The sequence below is a fragment of the Martes martes genome, assembly GCF_963455335.1.
Source record: "Martes martes genome assembly, chromosome: 15".
Lineage (NCBI taxonomy): Eukaryota > Metazoa > Chordata > Mammalia > Carnivora > Mustelidae > Martes > Martes martes.
In genome coordinates, this window is record NC_137903.1 from 42659750 (window position 1) to 42687337 (window position 27588).

The 27588-nt window shown below is 35.7% G+C and overlaps 1 protein-coding gene across 2 annotated transcripts in view; it reads right to left on the minus strand.

Annotated features, from left to right (window-relative positions):
• The window catches only part of COP1 (COP1 E3 ubiquitin ligase), a 267982-nt gene that overhangs the window by 140837 nt on the left and 99557 nt on the right, over positions 1–27588 (minus strand). For both annotated transcript variants that reach the window (XM_080823959.1, XM_080823960.1), the window contains exons 10-11: positions 23535–23649; positions 18127–18262 (exon numbers count right to left, since the gene is read on the minus strand). In XM_080823959.1, the coding sequence (XP_080680085.1) occupies positions 18127–18262; positions 23535–23649 (251 nt within the window). The remainder of the gene's footprint in view (positions 1–18126; positions 18263–23534; positions 23650–27588) is intronic.

Here is a 27588-nt window from a genome sequence, read left to right on the forward strand (position 1 = left end):
GCATCTCTATACACAGCTAATCTTCTAATCACAGTACAAGCTTTTGTTGTATTTCAAGGCATTTTTCAGCTTTATTCAATAAATAATTTTTAAAAAAAAACAAATAAGAAACTTTCTGCTGAATAAACCAGAATTTGTTATTAGGTAAGGACTACAAATCTGTAGCTATCATTCAACCAATGATGAAGTGCTTACTGTAAGACAGGCTGGCGATAGGTTATTTGTATTAAGAAATGATGAAGCATATAAAACAGTCAGCCAATCATCACAAGAAGATCAGAAAATCTGACACAAGCCATTTTCTTTCATAAGATATACTGATATCCAAAAACATGACAGAACTTTAATCAAGTATAACAGTATATCCTTAGAGCCTAAACAAATCTACTAGGTCAAGAATCAGCAAATTTGTTCTGAGGAACCGTGTAGTTCTCTAAAAACTACTTGACTCTGCTGCTGTAGCATAAAATCAGCCATAAACAATACCAGGAATAAGTATGACTGTATTCCAATAAAACTTAATTTATGAAAACTGGAATTTGAATTTCACAGAATTTTCATGTGTCAATATTTTAAGTCATGCCACTATACATCATTTGTTACTATTCTTGATTTTTTTCAACCAGTTAAAAAAAGATAAAAACCATTCTTAGCTCATGGGTCATTCAAAATTAAGTGATAGGCCAAATATGACCCCAATAGACCAGAGTTTGCCGATTCCTGTACTAGGCAAAAAGCCAGCATTTTTCTGATTTACAATGTTTCTTTTAATATAAATTAAACCAATGCAAAGTCTGAAATGTACAAGTACCAAAAAACTTCAAAGTAATTATAAAGAAATATGAATATTTTTCACATTATATTTATACCAATGGTGATATTAACATATTTAAAATTATTTCTAAAGAACAATAGATACCAAAAAAAAGAAGAATAGATACAATAGCATTTTCTGCTCATACGTGTCTACTGCTCTACGACACAGTGAGTGCTAATAAATATTAGTTAAGTGAATTTCGGAACCAACTTTTGATTCCCTATGAATATAATCTGTCAAATATAATACATTCTTTACTACCTTCATAAGAACATACTGAGCAAAGTAATGTGAATACCCCTGCCAACATTAGTTATCACACTCTATTACATCTCAATGATCTCAAGGTCTATTAAGATATGCCACACCACTTGAACTCATTGTTAAATGGATCCAAACAGCTTTACTTTTTAGCTCCAATTTGCAGCTTCATCATTTCTTCCCCTTTGTCTAGCAAGTAGCTATCACTTCTTCAACCCATCTATTGCAATCTCTCTTCTTTTACACTTTAAAGAGACACAAACCAGATAAAACTAAGATTACAAGAACTGTATATAAATCACTAGGCCTGAAATAATTCAAGGAAATGGCTATTTGCTAATATTTGAGCTTTAGCCGTTAATTTAGTGACATTTATTTTGTTCTAAAGCCTTTTTATGTTTCATTTAAATCTTGATTACTGATTGTGTTTTAGTTAGATGAGATTGCCAGGTTAAATTCTATACAGGTGAAGTGTTACCATAATATGAAACACTCTGCTGTAAAGGTAGCTAGAGAAATTAAAGGAGAAAAAACTGAAATGATACATGTGGACAACAGCTCTCACAGTAACATCCTACCCTACCCAAAAAGTTTTAAAGGTATGAAAATGTCCAATGGAGGCAGTACAGGGAAATGACCACATCTGGGCCAAATGAAGGCATCTGCCAAGTGTTTATATTATAAAACACCTTTATCAGATTAAGTTTTATGTATACTGATATCACAGTTATTTCTAAGTGGCAGTAAAGTGAAGTACTACTAAACTCACACCAGTGACAAAAATAGGCAGAGACTGCCTTTTATCTGTAGGAAACCATAATACGTCACCCCAAAATATGCCTCTTTGACACAAAAACTATTTTGAGCTAAAGGCAATTAAGCAGCAAATGCAGGAAAAACACTCTCTACCCTTCCCCTTTTACCACCTAAAAGCAGGATAGAAGCCCAGATATGGCATGAAAGAAATCTGCAAACAAACCTCATGCCATTAGTTTCCTCCAGTATATTTACTTTCCCATAGTTTGCTATTCTTGGAAATCTAAAACTGCTATTTTTTTTAATCCTTTCATTTCTCTACATATTTATTGTTCTTTGCTAAAGATCTGACATAAGCCAGAGTTCTCAGACAGCTGAGTTACACATTTGCCTAGGTTTCTCCAGTGTATACAAGAAATGTACATATTTACTAACTTCCGTTTCTCTCTTGTTAATCTCTCTGTTGTGGGGTCCCAATCAAAAACGTGGAAGGGTAGAAGGAAAACGATTTTTCCTCCCCTACATAATCTTAACTAAGTCAGTAGCATAAGAAAGACATTAAACTGAAGGACATATTTTCTAAATTTTAAAAGGTTCAAAACATCCCTTTCAATCCCCCAAAATTTGTGCCCTACCGACGAGCCACCCAATGCCTTACTTCTATGGCAAAGTGAGATGGTTCTCCAGCAGAAGAATAAGAGCAGGCTTCCTTTTAACAACCCGGCTTTAAGGTTAATAATCAGCATGAAATGCCAATACTTTATATATTAAGGAGCCCAATCTCAATTTTCACTACATAATTCTTTCACCAAAAATGACTAAGACAACTTCGAGAGAAACCAAAATACTTTATTTGTCCCTAGGTTCTTGAAGCTAGAGTTTCCCTATCACCCTGCAGTGGACAAAGCAAATAAGCTAATTACGGGGTTAATCCCACTATCCGGAGGATAGTTGGTTATGAGCTGCTTCTCCAACCCACCCCCACCCAACTGTCCCAAGAACAGAAGGAATAAGCATCTTGGTACGTATGCAACCTGTTCATAGCATACTGTAACAGTTTATTATTTAGAAAACTCTATAAAATAAATGGTCTTTAACCTATTTCCTTTAATTCACAAACTATAAAAATATAAATAGTTTTTTACTAAAGAATTAAAATTATAAATATTTCCTATTAGAAGTGAATTTCTTCTTTTTTAAAGCTCTTAACCTAAAACAGTACTCTCAAAGTGTGGTCTCAGACCAGCAACAGCACTATTACCTCGAGATGTGTTAGAAACGTAAATTCTTGGCCCTAGCACAGACTAGTGCATAAGAAACTGAGTAGGGCCCAGAAATGTTTTAGTAAGCCCTCCAACTGTAAATAAATGTAACTATAATGTACCACACAAAATGCTAGAATAATTCAAGTAAGTTCTCAAATCATCTCATTTAAATAGGATTCAGCTGAAACTATTTCTGAGGTTAGATAGCTGAAAGAAGTAAAATTATTTTTTTAAACTACATGAGACTTCAACTCATTCAAACTGACCTTCTTTACAAATGGTGCTAGGAAAACTGGACAACTACACAGAAAAGAATGAAACTGAACCACTTTCTCACACCATAAACAAAAATAAACTTCAAATAGCACCTACATGCGAGACCTGAAACTATAAAGCTCCTAGAAGAAAACACAGGTAGTAATCTCTTTGACATTGGCCTTAGCAACATCTTCCTAGATAATGTCTCCTTAGGCAAGGGAAACAAAAGCAAAAATGAACTACTGGTACTACACAAAATAAAAAATTTTTGCCCAGGGACGCCTGGGTGGCTCACTGTGTTAAAGCCTCTGCCATCGGCTCAGGTCATGATCCCAGGGTCCTAGGATCAAGCGGGCTCTCCGCTCGACAGGGAGCCTGCTTCCCCCTCTTTCTCTGCCTGCCTCTCTGCCTACTTGTGTTCTCTGTCAAATAAATAAAATGTTTAAAAAAAAAAATTTTTTTTTTTTGCCCAGAGAAGGAAACCATCAACAAAACAAAAAGGAAATCTAACTGAATGATAGAAGATAGTTGCAAATGACATTTTCAGCAAGAGCTTAATATCCAAAATGTATGAGCTTATACAACTTAGCACCAAAAAAGAAAACCAAATGATCTGATTAAAAATAGGAAGAGGACATAAATAGACATTTTTTCAAAGATATACAGATGGTCAACAGACACATGAAAAAATGTTTGACATCACTAATCATTAGGGAAATGCAAATCAAAACTATAATACTACTTTACATCTTGTCAGATTGGCTAGATCAAAAATACAAGAAATAAAAAATGTTGCTGAAGATATGGAGAAAAGGAACCCTCATGCACCACTGGTACAAATGCAAACTGGCGCAGCCGCTGCAGAAGACAGCACGGCAGTACCTCAAAAAGAGTAAAAATAGGAATACCATATAATCCAGTAATTCCACCACTGCATATGCCCCCAAAGAAAATGAAAACACTAATTTGAAAAGATATACACACCCCTATGTTTACTGCAGCATTATTTATAAGAGCCAAGATAGGGAAGCAACCCAAGTGTCTATCCACAGATGAATGGATAAAGATGTGGCATATTAACTTTTTTAAAAAATTTTATTTATTTGACAGGGAGAAAGAGAGAGCATGAGTGGGAGGAGGTAGAGAGAGAAGCAGACATCCTGATGAGCAGGGAGCCCAACTCAGGGCTCAATCCAGGACCCTGAGATCATGACCTGAGCCTAAGGCAGATGCTTAACTGACTGAGCCACCCAGGTGCCCCAGATGTATGTTAGATGGAATACTAGCCTTAAGAAAAGAATGAGATCTTGCCATTTACAACAACATGGATGGACCTAGAGTGTATTATGGTAAGTGAAATAAGACAGAAAGACAGTGGTGCCTGGGTGGCTCAGTCAGTTAAGTGTCTGACTCTTGATTTCGGCTCAATCCCAGGGTCCTAAATTCAAGCCCCATGATGAGCTTCACATTGGGCATGGAACCTGGTTTAAAAAAAAAAAAAAAGATAAAGAAAGACAAATACCATGTGATTTCACTTACATGTAGAATCGAAAAAACAAAACAAAACAAAAGCAGAGACATAAATATAGAGAATAAACTGATAGGATGGGGGAATGGGTGTGGGAGGTACTGGATTCCAGTTATAAAATGATTATGTCACAGAGATGAAAGGTACAACGCAGGGAATACAGTCAATGGTACAATACTAGCATCGTATGGTGACAGAGGATAGCTACACATGTGGTAAGCAAAGCATGATACATAGAATTGTCAAATCACTATTTGTATACCTAAAATTATAGAACACGGTATGTCAACTATAGTTAACAAAAAACAACAAAACCAAAAAACTTCAAAATTGGTCTTCTTTCACCTATTGCAAATTGGTAGTTTTACTGTAAAAATTTGCAAATGACTTCTCCTATATAGGAAATCCATATAATTTGATATGAGTGAATAATTATATTTCCTTATTTCTTCTCCATATATTTTATCCATAAAAGGTCCAAAATAAGCATTATTTTCTCCTTTAATGTAACCAAGTACAAGGATATCCCAGCTTTTAAAAACAATTACTACTTCCACCACAAACTTCTGCAAGAAATTATAAAAGACATAGATTTGAACACAGGGAAGAATTCGGAAAAAATATATTAATGTCACTTTCTAGCTTACGTATCAAGTCAGAGGGGTGCCTGGGCGGCTCAGTGGGTTAAGCCTCTGCCTTCAGGTCAGGTCATGATCTCAGGGTCCTGGGATTGAGCCCCACATCGAGCTCTCTGCTCAGCAGGGAGCCTGCTTCCCCCCCCAACCCGCCTGCCTCTCCGCCTACTTGTGGTTTCTGTCAAATAAATAAATAAAATCTTCAAAAAAAAAAAAAAAAGAATCAAGTACAGAGAGAATAATCTATAGAAATGCAGAAGAAAAACCTTGAAAAACACCATTTCAAATACCCCTAGGAACCTGAAAGTCATTGCCTAAAGCAAACTCCCCCTTTTAGTCAACTCCTTCAGCATTTCATCCAATCCCCACAAGCATTTATTACTTATTTTCTACCTTGCATTTTAGCTTATTCGCCAGTTGAGTCAACAAACACGTGTGCCCACTAGGTATCAGGTAAACTACCCAATGCTGTAAGTACAAAGATGGAAAAGTACCCTGGGCCAAAGATCCAATACCTCTCTGATCACAGTCTCCACAAAACCCCCCCTTGCTTGCCCACTATTCCTACAATGCTTCATTATGATTCACCAATTTTTGACTCTTTCTCAGGCCTCTCCTAACTTTATCTACTTTAGTATTCAGTTTAAATTTCACAGTCCATGAATCTCATCATTTTCATTATCTAGTATCTCTTTCTTCTTCAGTCACACATAAACACCAACCACCTTTTCTACCTGTCACTCAGCAATGACACATGGCAAAAGCATAAATTCTTAGGAGAAAAGGTCCTTTATCTCCCTATCATTTAACACTACAAACATGCCTGTCTTTGCAATGATTCCCTTCTTCTTCCCTCTTATTAGCCCTTCTAATCAAAGCAAAAAGTCTCACTTTGCTTTGGATCCAACCCTGCCCAGTGTCTAATGCTGCAGGTTATCTTCCATTTCTTGGTTTGCAAGGCAATATATTTTCCTGGATTTCATTCTTATCTAAAAACTATTTCAGGCAGCTTTACTGGTTCCTCCTCATCTACCTGGATCTTTAGATGAAGGAGCTCTATCAATCTACAACCACCATGCCCATTATCAATGGTATAAATTTCTTCTCTGTGCATCTAGCAAGCCAATGCAAAATCTCTACTTGGTTAACTCTCATGCACCTCATTGCCTTCAAACCTGCTTTTCCTCCAGTATCTCTATCTCTGTAAATAACACCACATTTTTCTTATCTTAACAGATAAAGGGCTAGTGTCCCAAATCTATAAAGAACTTAAAACTCAGGGGGCCTGGGTGGCTCAGTGGGTTAAAGCCTCTGCCCTTGGCTCAGGTCACAATCCTGGAGTCCTGGAATTGAGCCCCGCATCGGGCTCCCTGCTCAGCAGGGAGCCTGCTTCCTCCTCTCTCTCTCTCTGCCTGTCTCTCTGCCTACTTGTGATCTCTGTCTGTCAAATAAATAAAAAAATCTTAAAAAAAAAAAAAAACTTTCATTAGAACTTAACAAACTCAACACCCAAAGAACAAATAATCCAATCAAAAATGGGCAGAAGACATGAACAGATATTTCATCAAAGAAAACATACAAATGTTAACAGATACATGAAAAAATGTTCAACATCACTCGACACCAGGGAAATACAAATCAAAACCACAATGAGATATGAAACACCGCCTCACATTGGTCATAATGGCCAAAATTAACAACTCAGGAATGAAAAATGTTGGCAAGGATGCAGAGAAAGGGGAACTCTCCTACTCTGTTGGTGGGAATGTGAGCAGGTACAGCCACTCTGGAAACAGTATGGAGGTTCCTCAAAAAGTTGAAAACAGAACTGCCCTATGACCCAGCAACTGCACTACTAGGTATTTACACCAAAGACATAAATGTAGTGATCCAAAGGGGCACCTGTACCCCAATGTTTACAGCAATAATGTCCACAACAGTCAAACTGTAGAAAGAGCCCAGATGTCTACTGACAGATGAATGAATAAAGAAGATGTGGTATATACATAAAATGGAAAGTTACTCAGCCATCAAAAAAAAAAAAAAAATGAAATCTTGGGGCGCCTGGGTGGCTCAGTGGGTTAAAGTCTCTGCCTTTGGCTCAGGTCATGATCCCAGGGTCCTGGGATCAAGCCCCACATTAGGCTCTCTGCTCAGCGGGGAGCCTGCTTCTACCTCTCTCTCTCCCTCTCTCTCTCTCTCTCTCTCTGCCCACCTCTCTGCCTACTTGTGATCTCTGCCTGTCAAATAAAAATAAAATCTTTAAAAAAACAAAATGAAATCTTGCCATTTGCAATGACACAGATGGAACTAGAGGGCATTATGCTAAGCGAAATACATCAACCAGAGAAAGACAATTATCACAGGAATTCATTCATGTGGAATTTAAGAAACAAAACAGAGGAGCATAGGGGAAGGGGGGGCGGAAATAAACAAGATGAAATCAGGAAGCAAACTACAGGAGACTCTTAATCATAGGAAACAGAGGACCGCTGTGGGGGGACAGGGTAACTGGGAGATGGACATTAAGGAGGGCACGGGATATAATGAGCACTGGGTGTTACATAAGACTGAGGAATCAATGAACTCCACCTCTGAAATACTATACACTATAATACACTATATGTTAATTAATTGAATTTAAACACACAAACACACATTTTTTTCTGCCCAGCTACTCAAACCAAAAACCTGGAAATTATCTTTCTCTCCTTCAAGGACTATATCCACCAATCATCATGTTTTATCTACCGTAGTCCCTAAATATGTCTTAAATACTTCTTTGTCCAAGCTTTACTGACTTCCTTGTAGTAGAGACCACAGGCCATCATCAGGCATTGCCAGGACAATTCAAAAGTACTTATAGATCTGATCCCCCTGCTTCTACTATTCTTTATCTCAAATCCACTGTACTGTAGCCAGTAGATATTTTCACAGCACTCAAAATGCTTTTTTTTCTCTATATTGGCTTATAGATTTTATAGATTGGCTTTAGAGATTTTGTCTCTCCACTAATCTGTATATCACTTTTACTGGTACCCTCAGCACTTACATTATGAATAGATACAATTTTTAAAAATTAAAACAAATATAATAGGCACCTGGGTGGCTCAGTTGGTTAATTGTCTGCCTTCTGCTCAAGCTGGGATCAAGCCCTGCGTCTGCTTCTCCCTTTCACTCTCCCTCTGTGTTCTTTCTCCCTCTCAAATAAATAAATAAAATCTTTAAAAATAAATCATTAAATATTCCAGACAAATATAGGTGAATATATAACTGACCTCAGGATTGCAGAGTTTCTGTATTAAAGAAGAAGAAGGAGAAGGAGAAGGAGAAGGAGAAGAAGAAGAGGAGGAGGAGGAAGAGGAGGAGGACGAGGAAGGGGAGGAGGAGGAAGAGGAGGAGGAGGAGGAGGAGGGGGAGGAGCAGCGCCTGGGTGGCTCAGTCCTTAAGCATCTGCCTTTGGCTCAGGTCATGATCCCAGGGTTCTGGGATGAGCCACCTCACCTGGCTCCCTGCTCAGCGGGGGGCCTGCTTCTCCCTCTCCTACTCCCCCTGCTTGTGTTCCCTCTCTCACTACATCTCTGTCAAATAAATTAAAAATCTTAAAAAAAAAAAAAAAAGATGAAGCACAGTTTAGTTTTAAAGTCCTAAGGGCATATGGCAACTGCCTAATGAAGCCTATTCTACTTCTGCACATTGCTGACTAAAACAAGCTTCCTTGTTTTAGCCTTAAAATGTAACTTCCAGCCATTAGTCCTACTTTGGATAGTAGGTCTCTTGGATACCAAAAAGAATCATTCTAATTCTTTTCCTACTTTGATTACTTGAAGAGAGTCATTAGGTCAACAGAAGCGTTTTATCATAAAAGGCAATATTTTAATTCTAAACTTTCACTGTAGGCATATATTTTATGTTCTGATTAGTGACAAACTTTTACTAGTCTACTAAAATCTCAAATGCTAACCCAATGAACACTTTGAAGAAGGAAGTGTAAAATGATTTGAGTTTATGGTTTCACTCTGTACTACTGACAAGCCTCAGCCTAAGCAAAGGCAAAAGGAAACATAAAAATGAGAAAATGACAATAGGAAAATTTTAGGGTAGAGGCTATGACAGAAGGAAAGGACGCAGCAGCTTCTAATATGTAAGCTTGGACTATCTGCATCTCACTTTTAACCTGTATCTTGAATTGTTATAAAAGGAGGAAACTCATCAAAGCTTCCTGAGAATCCTAGATGTCTCTATTTTAAGTTGTTAACACTACTTTATTTTTCTGTCATGTGTCATTGGTGGTTTACAAACTTCTTTTATAGCCTAGGGATACTTTCTTCAAAGGAACTCCTATCAGCAAGCAAATATATAAAAACAGGTTGAGTTAAAAACAAAACAAAACAAAACAAAACAAAACAAAAAAACAGGTTGAATTGGACAACTATTATAGCCCTCCAGATCCTACCAGAGCAGGCAAGAGAATTTTCCATTCATTCAACAAATATTTACTATTAAGCACCTATCGTATGCCAGAAATGGGGAGTCAGCAGGAAGTAAGATACTAAGACCTCCTTCCTGAGGAAACTTCAAGTTTAGAACACAGTTTTTAAAATTACTGCTTTAAAAGATTAGGCCTGAGCAAAATACTGGAAGGAAATCCTTTTCTCTGTCCTCCCAAATCCTCACATTTCTCACTGACCCCAGATAGCCCAATAACTTGTCGGATGAAAACAAAAATATCTTTTTAATAAAAAGAGAAAGTTCATTAGCAGTCCTAAAGAGTCAAAGGGGCGCCTGGGTCTATGTCTGTGGCTCAGCGTCTGACTCAATTTCAGCTCAGGTCTTGATCAGAGGATTGTTGAGTTCAAGCCCTACGATGGGCTCCATGCTGTGGGCCAGCACCGAGCCTACTTAAAACAAAACAAATAAAACAACTTGTTTAAAAAACAAATGAAATAAAAACTCATAATTTTTCCTTTGAAAACAAGTCATTTAATTACCTGGAGATGTTTTTAAATACAAATTAAGAAGTCAAAGCATTCTGGGGTGCCTGGGTGGCTCAGTGGGTTAAGACTCTGCCTTTGGCTCAGGTCATGATCTCAGAGTCCTAAGATCAAGCCCCGCACCGGGTTCTCTGCTCAGCAGGGAGCCTGCTTCCCGTCCCCCTTCCTTCCTCTCTACCTACTTGTGATCTCTGTCAAATGAAGAAATATTTTTTTTAAAAAAAGTCAAAGCATTCTACAATACAGAATCAGTGCTGGCTATCATTAAAAACTGAAATTCAGGAAAAATAATCCTTATAACTGGCTACTCCCCCCAAAAAAAAAAAAACAAAAAACAAATGTTGAACATGAATGCTCTCAAGCTATGGCAAGAGTGGCTTTTCAACAGAATATCTACATCAAATTAAAAATTTTAAAAACATGCTCATTATTTAGGGCAAATGAGACAAGACAGGGTGAGTGTCTCTTGATTTCGGCTCAGATCATGCTCCCAGGATTGTGGGTTTAAGCCTCATGCCAGGCTCTGCACTCAGTGAGAAAGTCTGCTGGAGATTCTCTGCCTCTCCCTCTGCTCCTCCCCTACCTCTAAAATAAATAAATGAAATCTTAAAAAAAAAAAAAAAGAAACTCAAAAGAATTCATTCATTTTATTCTTTTGGGTGTCTCAAAAGTACAGTGTTTTAACAGGTACTGAAGGGAATAACGGAAGAGTAAACTCAGAAGCCACAACGTCTCAGTTCAAATCTTAATTCTATCATTCACTAGCATTGTGTTGAACTTGGACAATTTAGATAATTTATCTCTACCACAATTCCTCATCTGTACAATAGGATCAATCACAATGCCTTATTCCATAAGTTTGATATAAAGATTAAATGAGATAGTGAAATACTTAAAATACCATGTAAGGTACTCAAAAAGGTATCTTTAAAAAAGTAATCAAATAATCAAACACTACATTGCCAGTACAGCAACTCATCTAGCAGCAACAATGAAATCCACAATACATAACCACTTTCTTATAAATTTACTAATGCCTGCTGCAATTCTATTTAAAAATTCAAGAAACCATAAGCAAAAATGTTATAAAGCCTCTAAACTACAGATGGAATGTAGAACAATTTTAACCATAACAATCTAGGTACGTAAAATTCAAACCAAAAATTCAAGAAACAGCCAACTGCTAAGTATTCAGTAAATTCAGGCAATGCAGTTTCAAAAAATTCCTCTCTGGTGGCCACTAGATATTTAAGAAAATAAGCAAAATGTGACATCATTATAAGATGAGTTTCTATCCTTTCCATAGCTTGCTTTTATTAATCTAGGACCATTTAGTATTCATGAGCATGAACATCCCTATTAGCTATTAATTTCCATAAGCCATTTATTTCCATAGCTAGTCTACTAATAATTGAGGAACTGTTAAAGTAAACAAATGCTGCCACCTTGTGGAATTATAAGTATGGTATCAAATAACCCAACATGATCCATAAAGCAAAAGGAAAACTTTAAAACCAAGTTTCTTTTTCTCTCAGTCAGATTCTCAATGCAGTGAATGACCAACACTAGATATATTTCATGCAATTTTACAGTAAGAATAATTTCTTCTACAATGTAATGAAATAATGCAACATTATTAAATAATGCAAATTCAACATTATTTATAATTTCTAATATGTCTTTATCTCTTTTCCCAAAGGAAATTCTTCATCAAAATTTCCTATTTTGAGAGGAATTAAAAGCCTTTAAAGTAAATTTACTATCAATGATGTGTGTCAATATGAGGAAGTAGGAAAAGCACAAAAATCTCCAAGGCTGTGAAACTGGCAAAGTCTCTCTGAATACTATTTTTCTTATTGCTACCTACTAGTCTTCATCTCTCCTCTCTTATATTATAAACCTTCAAAACTGAAATTTTTTCAGAAATGTCAATTCAATATCAAGAAAAGATGTTAGCATGCAAGATGAAATTACTGAAGGTACCTTTTAAATTTTTAATTGAAATATTTTAATAAAACCAATCTCACTTTTTAAAAAATTTATTTATTCCAGAGAAAGAGCAAGCAAGCAAGCATGGGCAGGTGGGGGAAGAGAGCCTCAAGCAGACTCCAAGGGAGTGCAGGAGTCTGACATCCAGCCAACTGCATCATCCGGACACCCTAATCTCACTTTCATTAAGTGGTATTTCCAAACTGAAACCTCATTTAAGTCTTCAGTAAACTTCTGCCTCAGAATACACAGTGTTCTGACATAAATGTCTCTGTATGGTCAAGAGTTAATATTCCTGAAACCAATATTACACTATGTGTTAACTATTATTAGAACTATTATTAATTAGAATTTAAACAAAACTTTGGAGGAGGGAGGGAGGACTTAATAGCATTAAAAAAAAAAAAAGCCCAGAATCATATTAAAATCAAGCTAAAAAAAAAAAAAAAGCCCAGAATTACATTAAAATCAAGCTATTTTAATTATATTAAAATCAGTTTTCAAAAATGATGAAAACAGGGGCGCCTGGGTGGCTCAGTTCTCGAGTGCCTACCTTCAGCTCAGGTCATGATTCCAGGGGCCTGGGATCAAGCCCCTCATCAGGCTCCCTGCTCCTCCCTCTCCTATTCCCCCTGCTTGTGTTCCCTCTCTCACTCACTCTCTCTGTGTCAAATAAATAAATTAAATCTTTTTTTTTAAATGATGAAACAAAATGGCTCTTACTCTTTTTTAAATCCTAGAGATGTATAACCAATTCTAGATATTCTAACTAGAAATGATGCTTTTGTAATATAAAGTTAAGATGGAAATTTTTACTATTTTTGGATTTTTGTTCCTTCCTTAATGGAAAAGAAAATACAACGCAGGATGAGTTTACAGTGCTAAGGGACATTAATCTATATTACAACAGAGCTATAATCTGCATTATATTTTAGTTGAGTAGTGCCACATAATTACAGGTAAATGTATTTATCAGGTCATTATTATAAACTTCCATCGTTTTTGCCATTTCATATTCAAGCTACATCTCTTGAGTCTCTTAAAAGTATATATTATACATTCTTACACTAGTTAAGAATTTAAGGGGCACCCGGGTGGCTCAGTCGGTTAAGCGACCAGCTTTTGGTTTCAGTTCAGGTCACATTCCAAGGGTTGTGGGATTGAGCCTCATGTCAGGCTCCTCCCTGGATGTGGAGACTGCTTGGGATTCTCTCTCCCCCCTCTGCCCCTTACCAGTTCCCACTTGTGCAAAAGCACACCAGCGCATTCTCAAAAAAAAAAAAAATTTTTTTTTAAGTAATAGTGTTACACTGTTACTCCAAGCTAAAGTGTTTCAAAAACTTTCTTAACATTTCTTCTACAAAGGCACTGAAATAATACAAAGAGCTTTCCTAAACCAAGCATCAAATCTAGCCAATTCACCATTGTACTCTTAGCCTAGCCCACATTATGGGGTCAATTAATTTTTGCTATATAAATTTAATTACTCATTTAATTAATTAGTTAAATAAGCCCCACAATCTACTGCATTTTCAAGTTTTAATCACTCCAGTGCTTGATAAAGAAACCACATATTACCAACACAAAGAAAAAAAAATGAATGTGAGGGGTGCCTCGGTGGCTCAGTGGGTTAAGGCCTCTGCCTTCAGCTCAGGTCATGATCCCAGGGTCCTGGGATCGAGCCCCACATCGGGCTCTCTGCTCAGCGGGGAGTCTGCTTTCCCCTCTCTCCCTCTGCCTGCCTCTCTGCCTACTTGTGATCTCTGCCAAATAAATAAATTAAATCTTTAAAAAAAAAAATCAATGTGTGATTCTTGTCTTACTCGCTACTGAGCTAAACCAGCTGGAATACAATCAACAGTTAACTGCAAGTCTCTTTAGTTATCAGCTTAAGTTCCAAGACCGATATTCTTATATTTTAATAAAAAATCTTTGTAATGGAAATGGAAAACCATACATAATAATGTACTGGACAAGTTAAAAATTGCCAAATTCTTGATCTGCATCAAAACATCTTTTTAAGGTTTCTTTATTTTATATAGGAGATTTGAACAAAAACAAGCAAAGTCATGATACCAAGGGATTACTGGAAATTGTGTTACATATGATACAGCCCTGTGGTTTTAAAAGTTCATATTTACATTCTTACGAATATAAGGATGAAATGACACAGCATCTGAAATCTGTCTCAAAATCCTTAAGTAGGGGCACCTTAAGTAGAGCTCAGTTAAGCATCTACCTTCAGCTCAGCTCATGATCCCAGGATTCTGGGATCGCACCCCAAGTTGGGCTCTCCGCTGAGTGGGCAGTCTGCTTGTCCCTCTCCTCCCACTTGCTCTCTCTCTGGCTATTGCTGTCTCTCTCTCTCTCTCTCTCTCAAATAAATAAGTAAAATCTTTTTAAAAAATACATAAGCAAAGAAAGAATGAAAAGTATAAAAGAAGCAAGTATAGCAAAATCTGGATCACTGCTGAATCTGGAAGGTGACTGTATGAGGGTTATTATTCCATTCTATTTTTATGTGTATTAGAAAATTATTTTAGGAATTTTTAAAGAGATAATAAAGATAAAAATAACATAATAACAAAAAGATAACTAGAAAATCTCAACATTTGAAAACTATTAAGATATGTCTCAATAATCCATGAGCCAAAAAAAATATCAAATTTGAAACTTAAAATCTTCTTGAACTGAATGAAAATGAAAATCTATCTTCGATGTAATAACAATGAATAGTCATAAAATTATGAAAACATCTCCACCACAGCATCATCAAAAAAATATGTAGGAATTAATCAAAAGAGAAATATTTATACATGAAAACTACAAAAAATTGCTGAAAAAAATTAAAGAAGAGAAAAATAAATGGAAATATATCTCATGTCCATGAATCAGAAGACTGAATATTGTTAAGATGTCAATATTACCCAAAGTAATCTAGAGATTCAATATAATCCCTGTCAAAATCTCAAGTGACATTTTTTGCAGAAATAGAAAAAACAATCTTGAAAAAGAACAGAGCTAAAACACTCACAATTTCCTGATTTCAAAATTTACTAAAAAGTTCTGATAAAACAGTGTGTTGGGGCACGTGGGTGGCTCAGTCTGTTAAGGCTGACTCTTGACTTTGGCTTGGGTCATGATCTCAGGGTCATCAGATTGAGTCCCCTGTTGAGCTCTGTGCTAGGTGTGGAGCCTGCTTAAGATTCTCTCTCTCCCTCTGTCTCTGGCCCTAGGCCCTGTCTCCTTTTTAAAAAAAAAAGGTGTAGTAGTGGCGATACAAACAGATATACTGGTAAATGCAGCAGAGAAGAGAACCCAGACATAAACCCTTGCATATTCGGTCAAATGACCTTTGACAGGAGTGGCGATACCATTCAATAGGGAAAGGAGTTTTTCAAGAAGTGATGATGGGGATACTGCATATCCACATGAAAAAAAGAATGAAGTGGGTGGGATCCTTACCTAAAACCATACACAAAAATTAAGTTAAAATGGATCAAAAAGTTAAATCTAAAACACAAAACTATAAAACTCTTTTCATGACTTAGGATTAGATACTGATTCCTGAGATATGACATCAAAAGCATAGGCAACAAAAGAAAAACAAATTAGACATCATGAAAATTATAAAATTCCGTGAATCAATAGACAATATCAACAAAGTAGAAGACAACCCACAGAATGAGAGAAAATATGTACAAATCTGATAAGAGACTAATATCCAGAATACACAGAGAACTACTGAAACACAACAACAAAACTCAAAACTGGGTAGACTTCAACGGAAATTTCTCTGTGCCAATAAGCACAGAAACAATGCACATCACTAATCATTATGGAAATGCAAAGCAAATCTAAGAGCTACCAACCACCTCACACCTGTTAGGATGGTGACTATCAAAAACAGGGAAAATAACAAGTGCTGGCAAGAATGTGAAAAAACTGGAAGCCTTATGCACTGCTGGTGGAATTTTAAAATGACACAGTATGGCAGCTCCTCAGAAAGTTAGAAATAGAATTACCATATAATCCAACAATGCCCTATCTGGGGATATACCTAAAAGAACCGAAATCAAGGTCTTAAAGAGGTATCTGTTCACTCATGTTCATAGCAGTATTAGTCACAACAGTTAAAAAACACAGAAGCAACATATGTGTCCATCATCAAACAGATAAGCAAAATGTGGCATAAACATACATACAATGGAGTGTTATTCAGACTTAAAAAGAAAATTCTGATATATGCTACAACATGGACAAAAACTGACAACATCTTCCTAAGTGAAATAAGCCAGTCACACAAAAAACCAATACTGTGTGATTTCACATATATGAGTAGTATATGTGAATATATATATATATATATATATATATATATATATATATATACTCAGAGTATATATATACTCAGAGTAGTCAAAATAATGGAGAAATAAAGTAGATGGGTGGTTGCCAGGATTCGGGGAGGAGGGGAATAAAGAGTTACTGTTTAACAGGTATTGATTTTCAGTTTTACAAAATGTCAAGTGTTAAAGACAGACACTGGTGACACTTGCACCATATTAAGAAGGTATTTATTAAATACCACTGAACAGTACAATGGTTAAGTTAATGTATTTCATGTTAAATGTATTTTATCATAATAAAAACAAAATTTAGAAAAAAGAAAAAAATACCACATCAAAATTCATGGGATGTAGCTGATGCAGGGCATGGAGAGAAATTTAAAGCATAAATTATATTAGAGAAGCAAATTTTCAACTCAATCGCTTTAGTTTCTACCTTAAGATAAACCAAAGATAAGATCTACCAAAGATAAGAGGCAAATTAAACCTAAAGAAAGCAGGAAAAAAATAAAGTTAAAGCAGAAATCAATGAAACAGAAAAATACAGAGTATCAATAAACTAAGAGCTACCAATCTGAAAAGACAAATAAAATTGATAAACTTCTAAATGAGACTACTAAGGAAAGAAAAATAAAGGGAAATAAGTTTCCAATATCAGGGACAAGAAAGGGAACATCATTAGAAAATCTAAAGACATAAAAGGATAATAAAGGAATACTACAAACACATGAATGCCAATAAATTCAACAACCTAGGTGAAATGGACAAATTCTTTTAAAGACACAAATTAAAAATAATGTTCAATCAAGAAAAAAATCAATAACCTGATTAGTCTTATACTTCTTTTAAAAATTTAATTTGTACTCAAAACTCTTCCCTCAAAGAAAACTCAAGGCCAAGATAGTTTCACTGGAGAATTCTACAAAATATATAAAGAAGAAATAATACCAATTCTTCACAAACTGTTGTAGAAAACTGAAGATGAGGGAGCCCTTATGAGAAGAGTATACATACTCTGTCACCAAAACCAGACAAAAACATTGTAAGAACACAAACTGAAACCCAGTGAGGTGAATACTATTAACCATTCCATTTTAAAGATGAAGACATTGAGGACTAAAGAGATTCAGGAACTTGCCCAAGACCACAGAACTAAAATTGGCAGGCAACCTGACTTCAGAACACAGGCTCTTAACTAGAACAATGAAACTGTCAAATTAAATTTTAGATACTCTTGCAAAAGTAAATACTAAAGAGTGCTGCCCAGTACTTACCTAGAGACTATACTGGAACCATTATATAGATCACTAGCATATGACAATGTAGCCAAAGGTCTTACTGAATTGTATCGAGTAAACTTAGACAAGCATTCCTGAAATTCATCCAACTGGCTTGCAGTTCGACTATCATCTATACAAAGAAAACAAAACAAAACAAAATAAATGGAATTGCAATATAAGTCAAAAAGCAGTACACACAGATTAAAAATTATATTCTAAATACAAACAATTCTTAAGTATTTTTTAAGAATTTATTTATTTATTTGACAGAGAGAGACAGATCACAAGTCAGCAGAGAAGCAGGCGGGGGGGGGGGGGGGGAGGGTGCCCATAGGGGAAGCAGGCCCCCTGCTGAGGCTTAACCCACTGAGCCACCCCAGGCATCCCAATTCTTAAGTATTTAGAAAACATTAGTATGCACATATTATTCAGCTGATCTTTCAGCTTTAATAATTTTTTGGTGGTTCATTGAAAGACACTGTCTCTTTCAACACCGATAAAAACATACTATAGTTTATGTTTTAAGCAATAATTTTTTGGAAAAATAAAAAAGTACCTCTGATCAGAGAAATTTAATCTTTTATTAAAATAAAAATTCTTTAAAATGGAGAAAGTGAAGATGAACAGGAGTATATACACTGAGCATATTTGTTATTTTGAAGGAACACATTTATGGAGATACTTCTGCATGCCCACATTTATTTACTATCAAAACACAATTTATAACATAATTTAGATTAAGAAAGCAACTGCTTTTTAAGTAAAAATAAAGTGAAATACTTGTTCATATTATACTTTGATATTTCTCAAATCCAATTCTGAAAAGGGAGTGGAAAACTTCGATATATCAATTATTCTCAAAAATAAACAAAATGCTTCTACTCAAATGTCTTGGTAGAATATGGAAAATTCCATCCACTAGAACACTGTATAAATACTGAGTAAAGTCCATTTCCGTAAACTATTCATAATGAAATTATGTGGAATTTAAATCATAAAATCATCTCATGTAAGACTGGGATTAAATACAGCTATCCATTCGCTAATCCAGAAATAAGACTACAGAGAAAACATGAATAAGAAATCACTGCTTTTCAAAACTGCTTTACATTTGGACTTGTATTTTCCTTTCCAAAGAAAGAAAAGTAAAACACCCAATTTAGTTAGCTTCCTAACTAAAATTTGAAGTAAGATTGTTACAACACTGTTTTCATACCTTTCTCCTTACTTTTAGCTCATACACATACAGTCACATACAATTTTTTCAAGGTAAACTTTTTCGTGATTCCCCTGCTTTTTAAAGATTTATTTATTTGAGAGAGAGAGAGCGAGAACGTGCATGCGTTTGCCCATGAGAAGAGGGAGGAAGAGAGAGACAGAGGAAGCAGACTCCCTGATGAGCAGGAAGCCAAATGTGGTGCTCCCTCTCACAATCCTGAGATAACCTGAGCCAAAACCCAAGAGTTGGACACTTAACCAAATGAGCCACCCAGGTGCCCCAAATTTCCCGTTCTTAAATGTCCTCTAAAATAAGTAGGCATAATGAAATTTAGATATAAGGATCATTATGTCTGGGGTACCTGATGGCTCAACTGGCTAAGCATCTGCCCTCGGCTCAGGTCACGATTCTGGAATCCCGGGATCAAGCCCCGTGTAAGGCTCCCCATGTCAGACTCTTTGGGAAGTCTGCTTCTCCCTCTGCCCCCTACCCAGCTCGGCTCGTGCTCTCTCTTTCTCTTTCTCAAATAAATAATAAATAAAATCTTAAAAAAATAAGTCATTACGTTTACAGAGTTAAGGTACCAAGGATAGAGAGTAAAGAATTTATTTAGTTCATCTGGAGATATTAGGTTATCTTGAAGATAACTATTGACATAAATTATCTAACACTTACTACAATGAAAAACAATCGCTAGTCTCTGATACTAAGCTTCTGTCTCCAATATTTTACATTTTAAAGGTTTAAACACTAACAGCAAATTCATCTAATAACCTATATCAAAGGTTCCAATTTTATAGTGTTTCCATTCTAAAAACAACAAAAAACAAACCCAATTAGCATGCACTGTCATAATGTTACTTAAATAATGCTCCTGCTCCACAAAAATTATTCTCAGTAAATTCAACAAACTGGAAATACAACATGGGTTACTGCAGTAAAACAAATCAACTTTACTACAAAGTGGTTTGAATGTAACAACTAATTGAATCTTTTTACACATAATCCTATTAACTGAGTATTTCATGTAATAAATAGTAACTGCAAAGACACCTTAGATATTTGTTTACATACTAATTTAATGTAAATCTATTCTTTCATATTTTGACACCAATCCCTAAGGACAAAAAATTCACAAGCATTCAAAAGAATGTATATTCTGTTGAAGACCATAATCTTTTCCTGGGTAGCTAAACTTTCCTGGCCATCTACCTATTCATTAATACCTACTTCCAACAGAAGTTATAAAGAAAACACTAAAAATGTTTATTTTAGTATCTGAAAGTAGAGGGATTCAATTCTCACGGTTATGAAATGTAGGATTTTGTTTGGTTGGTAGATTTATGGTTAATAATCACACATATCTGCTAGCATATTATTTTTCCTATTCCAATGACAGATTAGTTTGTGAAAGTGTGTTCAGCATTTCTTTTCTCTCTTCTAATGCTTTATAATTTACCTTCTCTTTCAATTACAACTAAGAGTTCAGAGCATTAATCTCTTAAGCTTCACCTTTCATTTTCAGAGTTGAAAACTGAAACTCAGAAAGAGGAGATGAATTCTCATTTTAAAATATACAGAAGGAAAAACACTATGTACTCCATTAGGTAGAAGTTAAAATTTCCTCTTCACAGTTAAGGACACTAGGAGGACCTTCATATCCAGCAATACGGTAAGTGTAGTCAATGTGAAAGTTCAGTAAGACAAACTTGAGACTCCTAAAAACTAAGGATAAATGTTTTAAGTACAATATAGCCCTGCCCACAAAAATGAAATCTAATCGTCCTCCTGATTTTAATTTATCCCACCTTCCAGTAATCTTACATCCCCAAAATAAATTGGTCTGTGACTACAGCTTTACTCTGCTACAGCATGCCTATGCTGCTAGTTACTTAAAAATTATTCCCCAAACTCTCTCTCCTACCACGCCTTTTCTTTTAAATGTCTGCAATTTGCCTATGGATGTATTTCAAAATCATACCAACAAATAACATCTAACAGGGTTAACATGAACCTTCTGCCAATCAGATTCTAAGTCTCAAACCATTTTCAATTTCACAGCTTTCCAATCCACTTTGCAGACTATTAGAGGCTCAATAAGGGGCTCAATTCCCAGGCAACATAATGAAAGTTTTCCATCTTATAAAAACTGTTAATCAGTAATTTCATACACATTTATAAACAAAGCTTGGCTCCCTCACAGGAAATATGGTATGTAAACCTCCTTTTTCCTCCACCACCAATCCTCACGCAAATTTTTCCAAAGGTCCTAAGCAATGTGTAGGTTTTATATATTTTTTTCCTTCCAATTTTTATTTAAACTCTAGTCACTCAGCACACAGTGCAATATTGGTTTCAGGAGTATTCAGTGATTCATCACTTACAATATGACACCTAGTGCTCATCATAAGAATTGTGCTCCTTCATTGGGCTCTCTGCTCAGCAGGGAGCCTGCTTCCTCCTCTCTCTCTCTGCCTGCCTCTCTGCCTACTTGTGATCTCTGTCAAATAAATAAATAAAATCTTTGAAAAAAAAAAAAAAAAGAAAGAAAGAATTGTGCTCCTTAATACCCAGCACCCATCTAGCCCATCCCCCATTCACCTCCCTCCATCACCCCTCAGTTTATTCTCTATCTCTAATGGTTTGTTTTCTCTCTTTTTACCCCCATTCCCATATGTTCTTCTGTTTTGTTTCTTCAATTCCACATGAGTGAAATCATATGGTATTTGCCTTTATCTGACTTATTTCACTTAGCATTAATAAACCCTAGCTCTGTCCACATCGTTGTGAATGGCAAGATTTCATTCTTTTTGATGGCTAATATTTTATAGTGAATATATACCACATCTTCTTCATCCATTCATAACTCAATGGACATCTGGGCTCTTTCCATAGTTTGGCTATTGTTAGTAATGCTGCTATAAACATCCGGATGCATGTATGCCCCTTTGAATCTGTATTTTTGTTATCCTTTGAGTAAAAACCTAATAGTGCAATTGCTAGAACATAGGGTAGTTCTGTTGTTGACATTTTGAGAAATCTCCATACTGTTTTCCAGAGTGGCTACAACAGTTTGCATTCCCGCCAATGTGCAAGAGGGTCCCCCTTTCTCCGCATACTTGCCAACACCCATTGTTTCTTGCATTCTTAATTTTAACAATGTGTACATTTTAACATAAACATGCCTATTCAAGAAAAAACTAAGGACAAATTTTAATATCTAATAAAATATCACTCTTCTTTTTTCTTGGTGGTCTTCATTTTGAGCAGGTGTATTATTAATGACATGAGTTAACTGAACACCTAACTTATACCAAGCATTATATTTTATAGTATATGTGCTGCCAAAGCAAGCACTATTTTATATTTTATAGATATATTTATATCACCTATAAATCCTAAAAAACAAAACAGAACATGGGGTTGGTATTAATGTCCCTACTTCATTGGTGAGCGAAGACACTGAGAAAGTTACAGCTCAACAGGCAGAACTATAGTAATGCAATGAAAATATCCAATGTTATCATGTCCATGCCATTGCATAAGTTATTTCCTCTACTTTGAAGATGTTTCTAATTAACTTATTTAGTTAACGAATTCTAGCATTGACGAAATAAAATCCTCTGACATGCCTACAGTGATCATTCTGTTACATTTCCCCATTTTCAACTTGGTGTAGATCTCTCATTCCCAGCTGTATTAGTGGATATTCTTCTCTATTCCCCTAATACAATTATACAACATATAATATCAAATACCTGTTGCTTTCCACCACTGAATTTCTAATGCTCCCTAATAAGAGAAATTGGTTCTTTCACCTTTTTATTCTTAGCAGAAAGGACAGTGCTTAGAACTTAATAAATGTTTAATATTTAATAATAAGAGGCAATTGAGTAAAACTTATTTTTCCTAGCAACATATTCATGGTTGATTTTTTTTCTTAACTTTATATAGCTCACTTCACAAAGATTAAAAATCCCCAAATAGAGGGAAAAAACAAAAATAGCTATGGGAAAGCAATGTTCTTCAAGATCACTAAGAACCTCCACAACATTCTGGTAGAATATGTCAAAAATACACACTTTTGCTCTATAAATAGGATGTTATATAAATTCAGCCTAAGAAGCCAGAAATGGATCTGACATAAGAATCTGATGTATTTTTAGAAGTCTGGAATATGTACCTGAAATACGAGACATCCTTGTAGAAAAGTAACATTGCTCTAAGTCTTCAAAATGAGCAGTGAGTCGTTTTCTTCTTGATGCTAATGTGCTGTTATACCAAGGCTGTTTCTTTGTCTAAAGTAGTAACAAGAAAAGACACTGGTAACTTAAGACAAATGATAGTCTTTTTCTGCACAGAATATCTAAATGATTGCATATTCAAAATATCAACATATTAAAATAACTACAAATGGTAAATACTCATAGTTCTTACCATATTTTTCTGTTTTTATTTTAAAATGCAAATAGGCTAAGGGTTTGAAGGAGCTGGGGGCCAGCTCTAGCCCCTGAGCCCAAGGCTCCTGGGGAAGCCTGGTTGTAATGTAAGGGAAGGCGGAAATCTATCGACATACATCAGGTTATACGGAGATGCACAGGTAGGGGAGGGATGGGATGGACCAAAGGCCAGAGGGGAGAGACTTCTGGGGATAATGAAATGCCTTAGGATGGGGCCCCATCAGGGAGAAGGAAGAAGCAGCCCAGTGGGGGCAAGTACTGAGTCCTAGCTGGGGCAGGCCCCTGGTTGGTACAATATAGTTTGCTATATAACTCTAATCTTCCAGCAAAATAAATAAATAAATAAATAAAATATACAAATAGGCTCTCAAGGCCAATTTTATAAGAATGAAATAAGAAGCTTCTTTCAATTCTCCAAATTAAACTCAGATAGAATCTGTTATAACTATCATGCTAAATTTTAGGATTTTGAGAATTTTAATGACGTTCACAAGAAAACTAATGACTTTGACATCATCCTTATATTGCAGCCCTGTACTCTGAATGACAGAAATAGTCCTTGACTGTCAGAATATATATTTAAGTTAATACTGATTATTAAATTAAGGGGCAATAATATGTAATACACATGTACTGATCTAAAATATACATTAGAAAATCAGAATAACTAAATCCGATATATATAAAGCCAGCAAACCTGAAAAATACTGGCATAGAAATCTATAAGAAAAAATCTATGATCCTCAATATTGCCTACACCATGTTAAATGAAAGGATAAGACGATTCTTTCCACAAAAGGCTATTTTCTATTATGCTTGAGGCCCACAAACAAACACAGAGATAAGATACATGATGAGAGCTTGAGATGACACAAGTTCACCATAACTATACAACAACTGCAAATGTATCTAAGTAAGAAATATTAAGGCACTACCTTAAACAAAACGCTCTAAAGTGAACCCCTGCTGAAACTAGATGGTAGGTAAGAATCTTATTTTAAAGCAGTGCTTGGGTCACAAGAAATTAAGTAAGACAACTTCCAAAGATGTAACAGATACACAACCAAATAAGAAGCTGAACTCAGAGAAGTGGTATCAAAGAAAATATAATGGTGCAGAGCAGGGGAAAGACAAAGAGGGCAATACTTAGAGACAAATAACAAAAGAAAAAAACTAAAACTGAGAGACACTGAAAAGAGAATTTGTGAACTGAAAAATAAATCTAAAGGAATTAACCAGAACTACTAGGATAAAAGATTAAAAGACAGAAAATTTGAAACAGAGGTTAAGAAGCATAAAAAGTATAAGGTTGAAAATACGGGCACTTAGAGACCCAAAAAATTTTAACAGACTGAAGAATTCATGTTGACAATTTTTCAGAACTGAAAACAGACATACATACAACGAAATTATTCTTATCAAGTAGGATGTTATAAGAGAAATCAATAATAAGACACAATGAAGCAAAACTGTGTTTCTATCCAAAAACAAAATGATTTCAAAAATCAGACAAATTGGGGCACCTGGGTGCCTCATTCGGTTAAGCAAGCCCCTGACTCTTGATTTTGTTTTGGCTCAGGTCATTACCTTGGGGTCATGAGATGGAGCCCCCAGTCAGGCTCCCCACTCAATGGGAGGTCAGCCTGAGATGCTCATTCTCCTCCTTCTGCCCCTCCCCCAATTCATGGACAATCTTGCTTTCTCCCTCTGTCTCTATCTCTCTCATAAGTATGTGTGTGTGTGTGTGTGTGTGTGTGTATATATATATTCCCCCGCCCCCAAAAGACCCCATCTATTTATTTAAGAGAAAGAGAGAAAGAGCGACAGCACACTCGAGCTCAAGCAGGGGGAGATCCAGAGGGAGAGAGAAAGGGAGAAGCAGACTCTCTGCATAGCAGGGAACCCAACGCAGAACTCAATTCTCAATTCCAGGCCCCTGGGATCATGACCCAAGCAGGAGGCAGATGCCTAACCAACTGAGCTACCCAGGCACCCCTAAATAAATAAATCTTGAAAAAAAAAATCAAACAAACAAGAAAAGATGACTCATCTGACAGGGCCAACAATTAACAAAGGAGATACTGAAGAGCAATAAAAGAAGCTAAGGAAGTGAACCTTGGTTACCCTCAAAAAGTCGAAAGAAAACAATTCCAATCTAAAATTCAGATCCTGGGACACCTGGGTGGCTCAGTGGGTTAAGCCTCTGCCTTCAGCTCAGGTCATGATCTCAGGGTCCTGGGATGGGCTCTCTGCTCAGCAGAGAGCCTGCTTTCCCCCTTCTCCCTCTGCCTGCTGCTCTGCCTACTTGTGATCTCTCTCTCTCTCTCAAATAAATAAATAAAATCTTTTAAAAAATAGTCAAATAAAATCTTTTAAAAAAATAAATAAAATAGATAAATAAATAAATAATAACATCAAATTCAGATCCTAACAAAACTACCTTGCAACAAAGTGACCAAAGTACTTTTTCATGTGAATGAAAACAGACTATTGCCTAAAGCCATTTCTAAAGAAATGTGTGAAACTGTATGCTTGAGAAATTCAGTAAACAAACCAGAAGGCCTTAACATAAAATGAAAGAAGAAAACCTGTAACCATTAAGCAATTTTAAATACCATTTGTAACATTAATTATAATATCTAAATTACGGGGCTTAAGAACAAGTCAGAACAAATACACCAAAAAACGGCATATAAATCAGAAGAGTGAAGAAAGTTTCAATTCTGGAGCACTTAGTATTGTTCACGACAGTAATTAAGATATTAAATGTAATGAAAAACTGCTCAATATCACTGATCAGGGAAATGCTAATCAAAACCACAATGGAGATATCACCTCATACCTGTCAGAATGGCTGAAGTCAAAAAAAAAAAAAAAAGAAGAAGAAGAAGAAGAAGAAAGAAAGAAAGAAAGAAAGAAAGAAAGAAAGAAAGAAAGAAACAAGTATTGACAAGGATGTGGAGAAAAAGGAGCCCTTGTATGTACACTGTTGATGGGAATGAAAACTGGTAGAGCCATTGTGGAAAACAGAATGGAGATTCCTCAGAAAATTAAAAGCAGAACTACCACATGATCCAGTAATTCCACTCCTGGGTATTTACCCAAACAATGTGAAAATACTAACTCAAAAAGATGCAAGCACTCTATGTTTATTGCAGCATTATTTACAATAGCCAAACTATGGAAGCAGCCCAAGTGTCCACTGATAGATGAACAGATAAAGAAGATATGGTGTATTGGTAGGGGGGGAGTTATTACTCAGCCACTAAAAAGAATGAAATTTGCTATTTGCAACAAACATGGATGGATCTGGAGGGCATAACAGGGTTATACTTAGTAAACTAAGTCAGAAATAGGCAAGTATCATATCATTTCACTCACATGTAGAATTTAATAGAAAAAAAAATGAACAAAGAAAAAAAGAGACAAGTCAAAAAACAGACTCTTCACAGAGAACAAACTGATGGCTACTAGAGAGGAGGTAGGCGGGGAGATGTGTGAAATAGGTGAAGGGGATTAAGATTATACTTATCACAATGAGCACTGAGTAACGTATAAAACTGTTGTATCATTATATTGCATATCTAAAACTAATATAGCATTGTACATCAACTAAAAAAATTAAATTTCTTAAAAAGATGATAATAAATTTAGATTCTGTTTAGGTGTTAAGTTTGGATCAATTTCAAAGATAACTACTGAAAGCATAGTAACAGAATAGGTAACATTTAAAACAGTAAAATGGTGGGAGAAGGGGGTAAAAATGTAAGAGAAAAA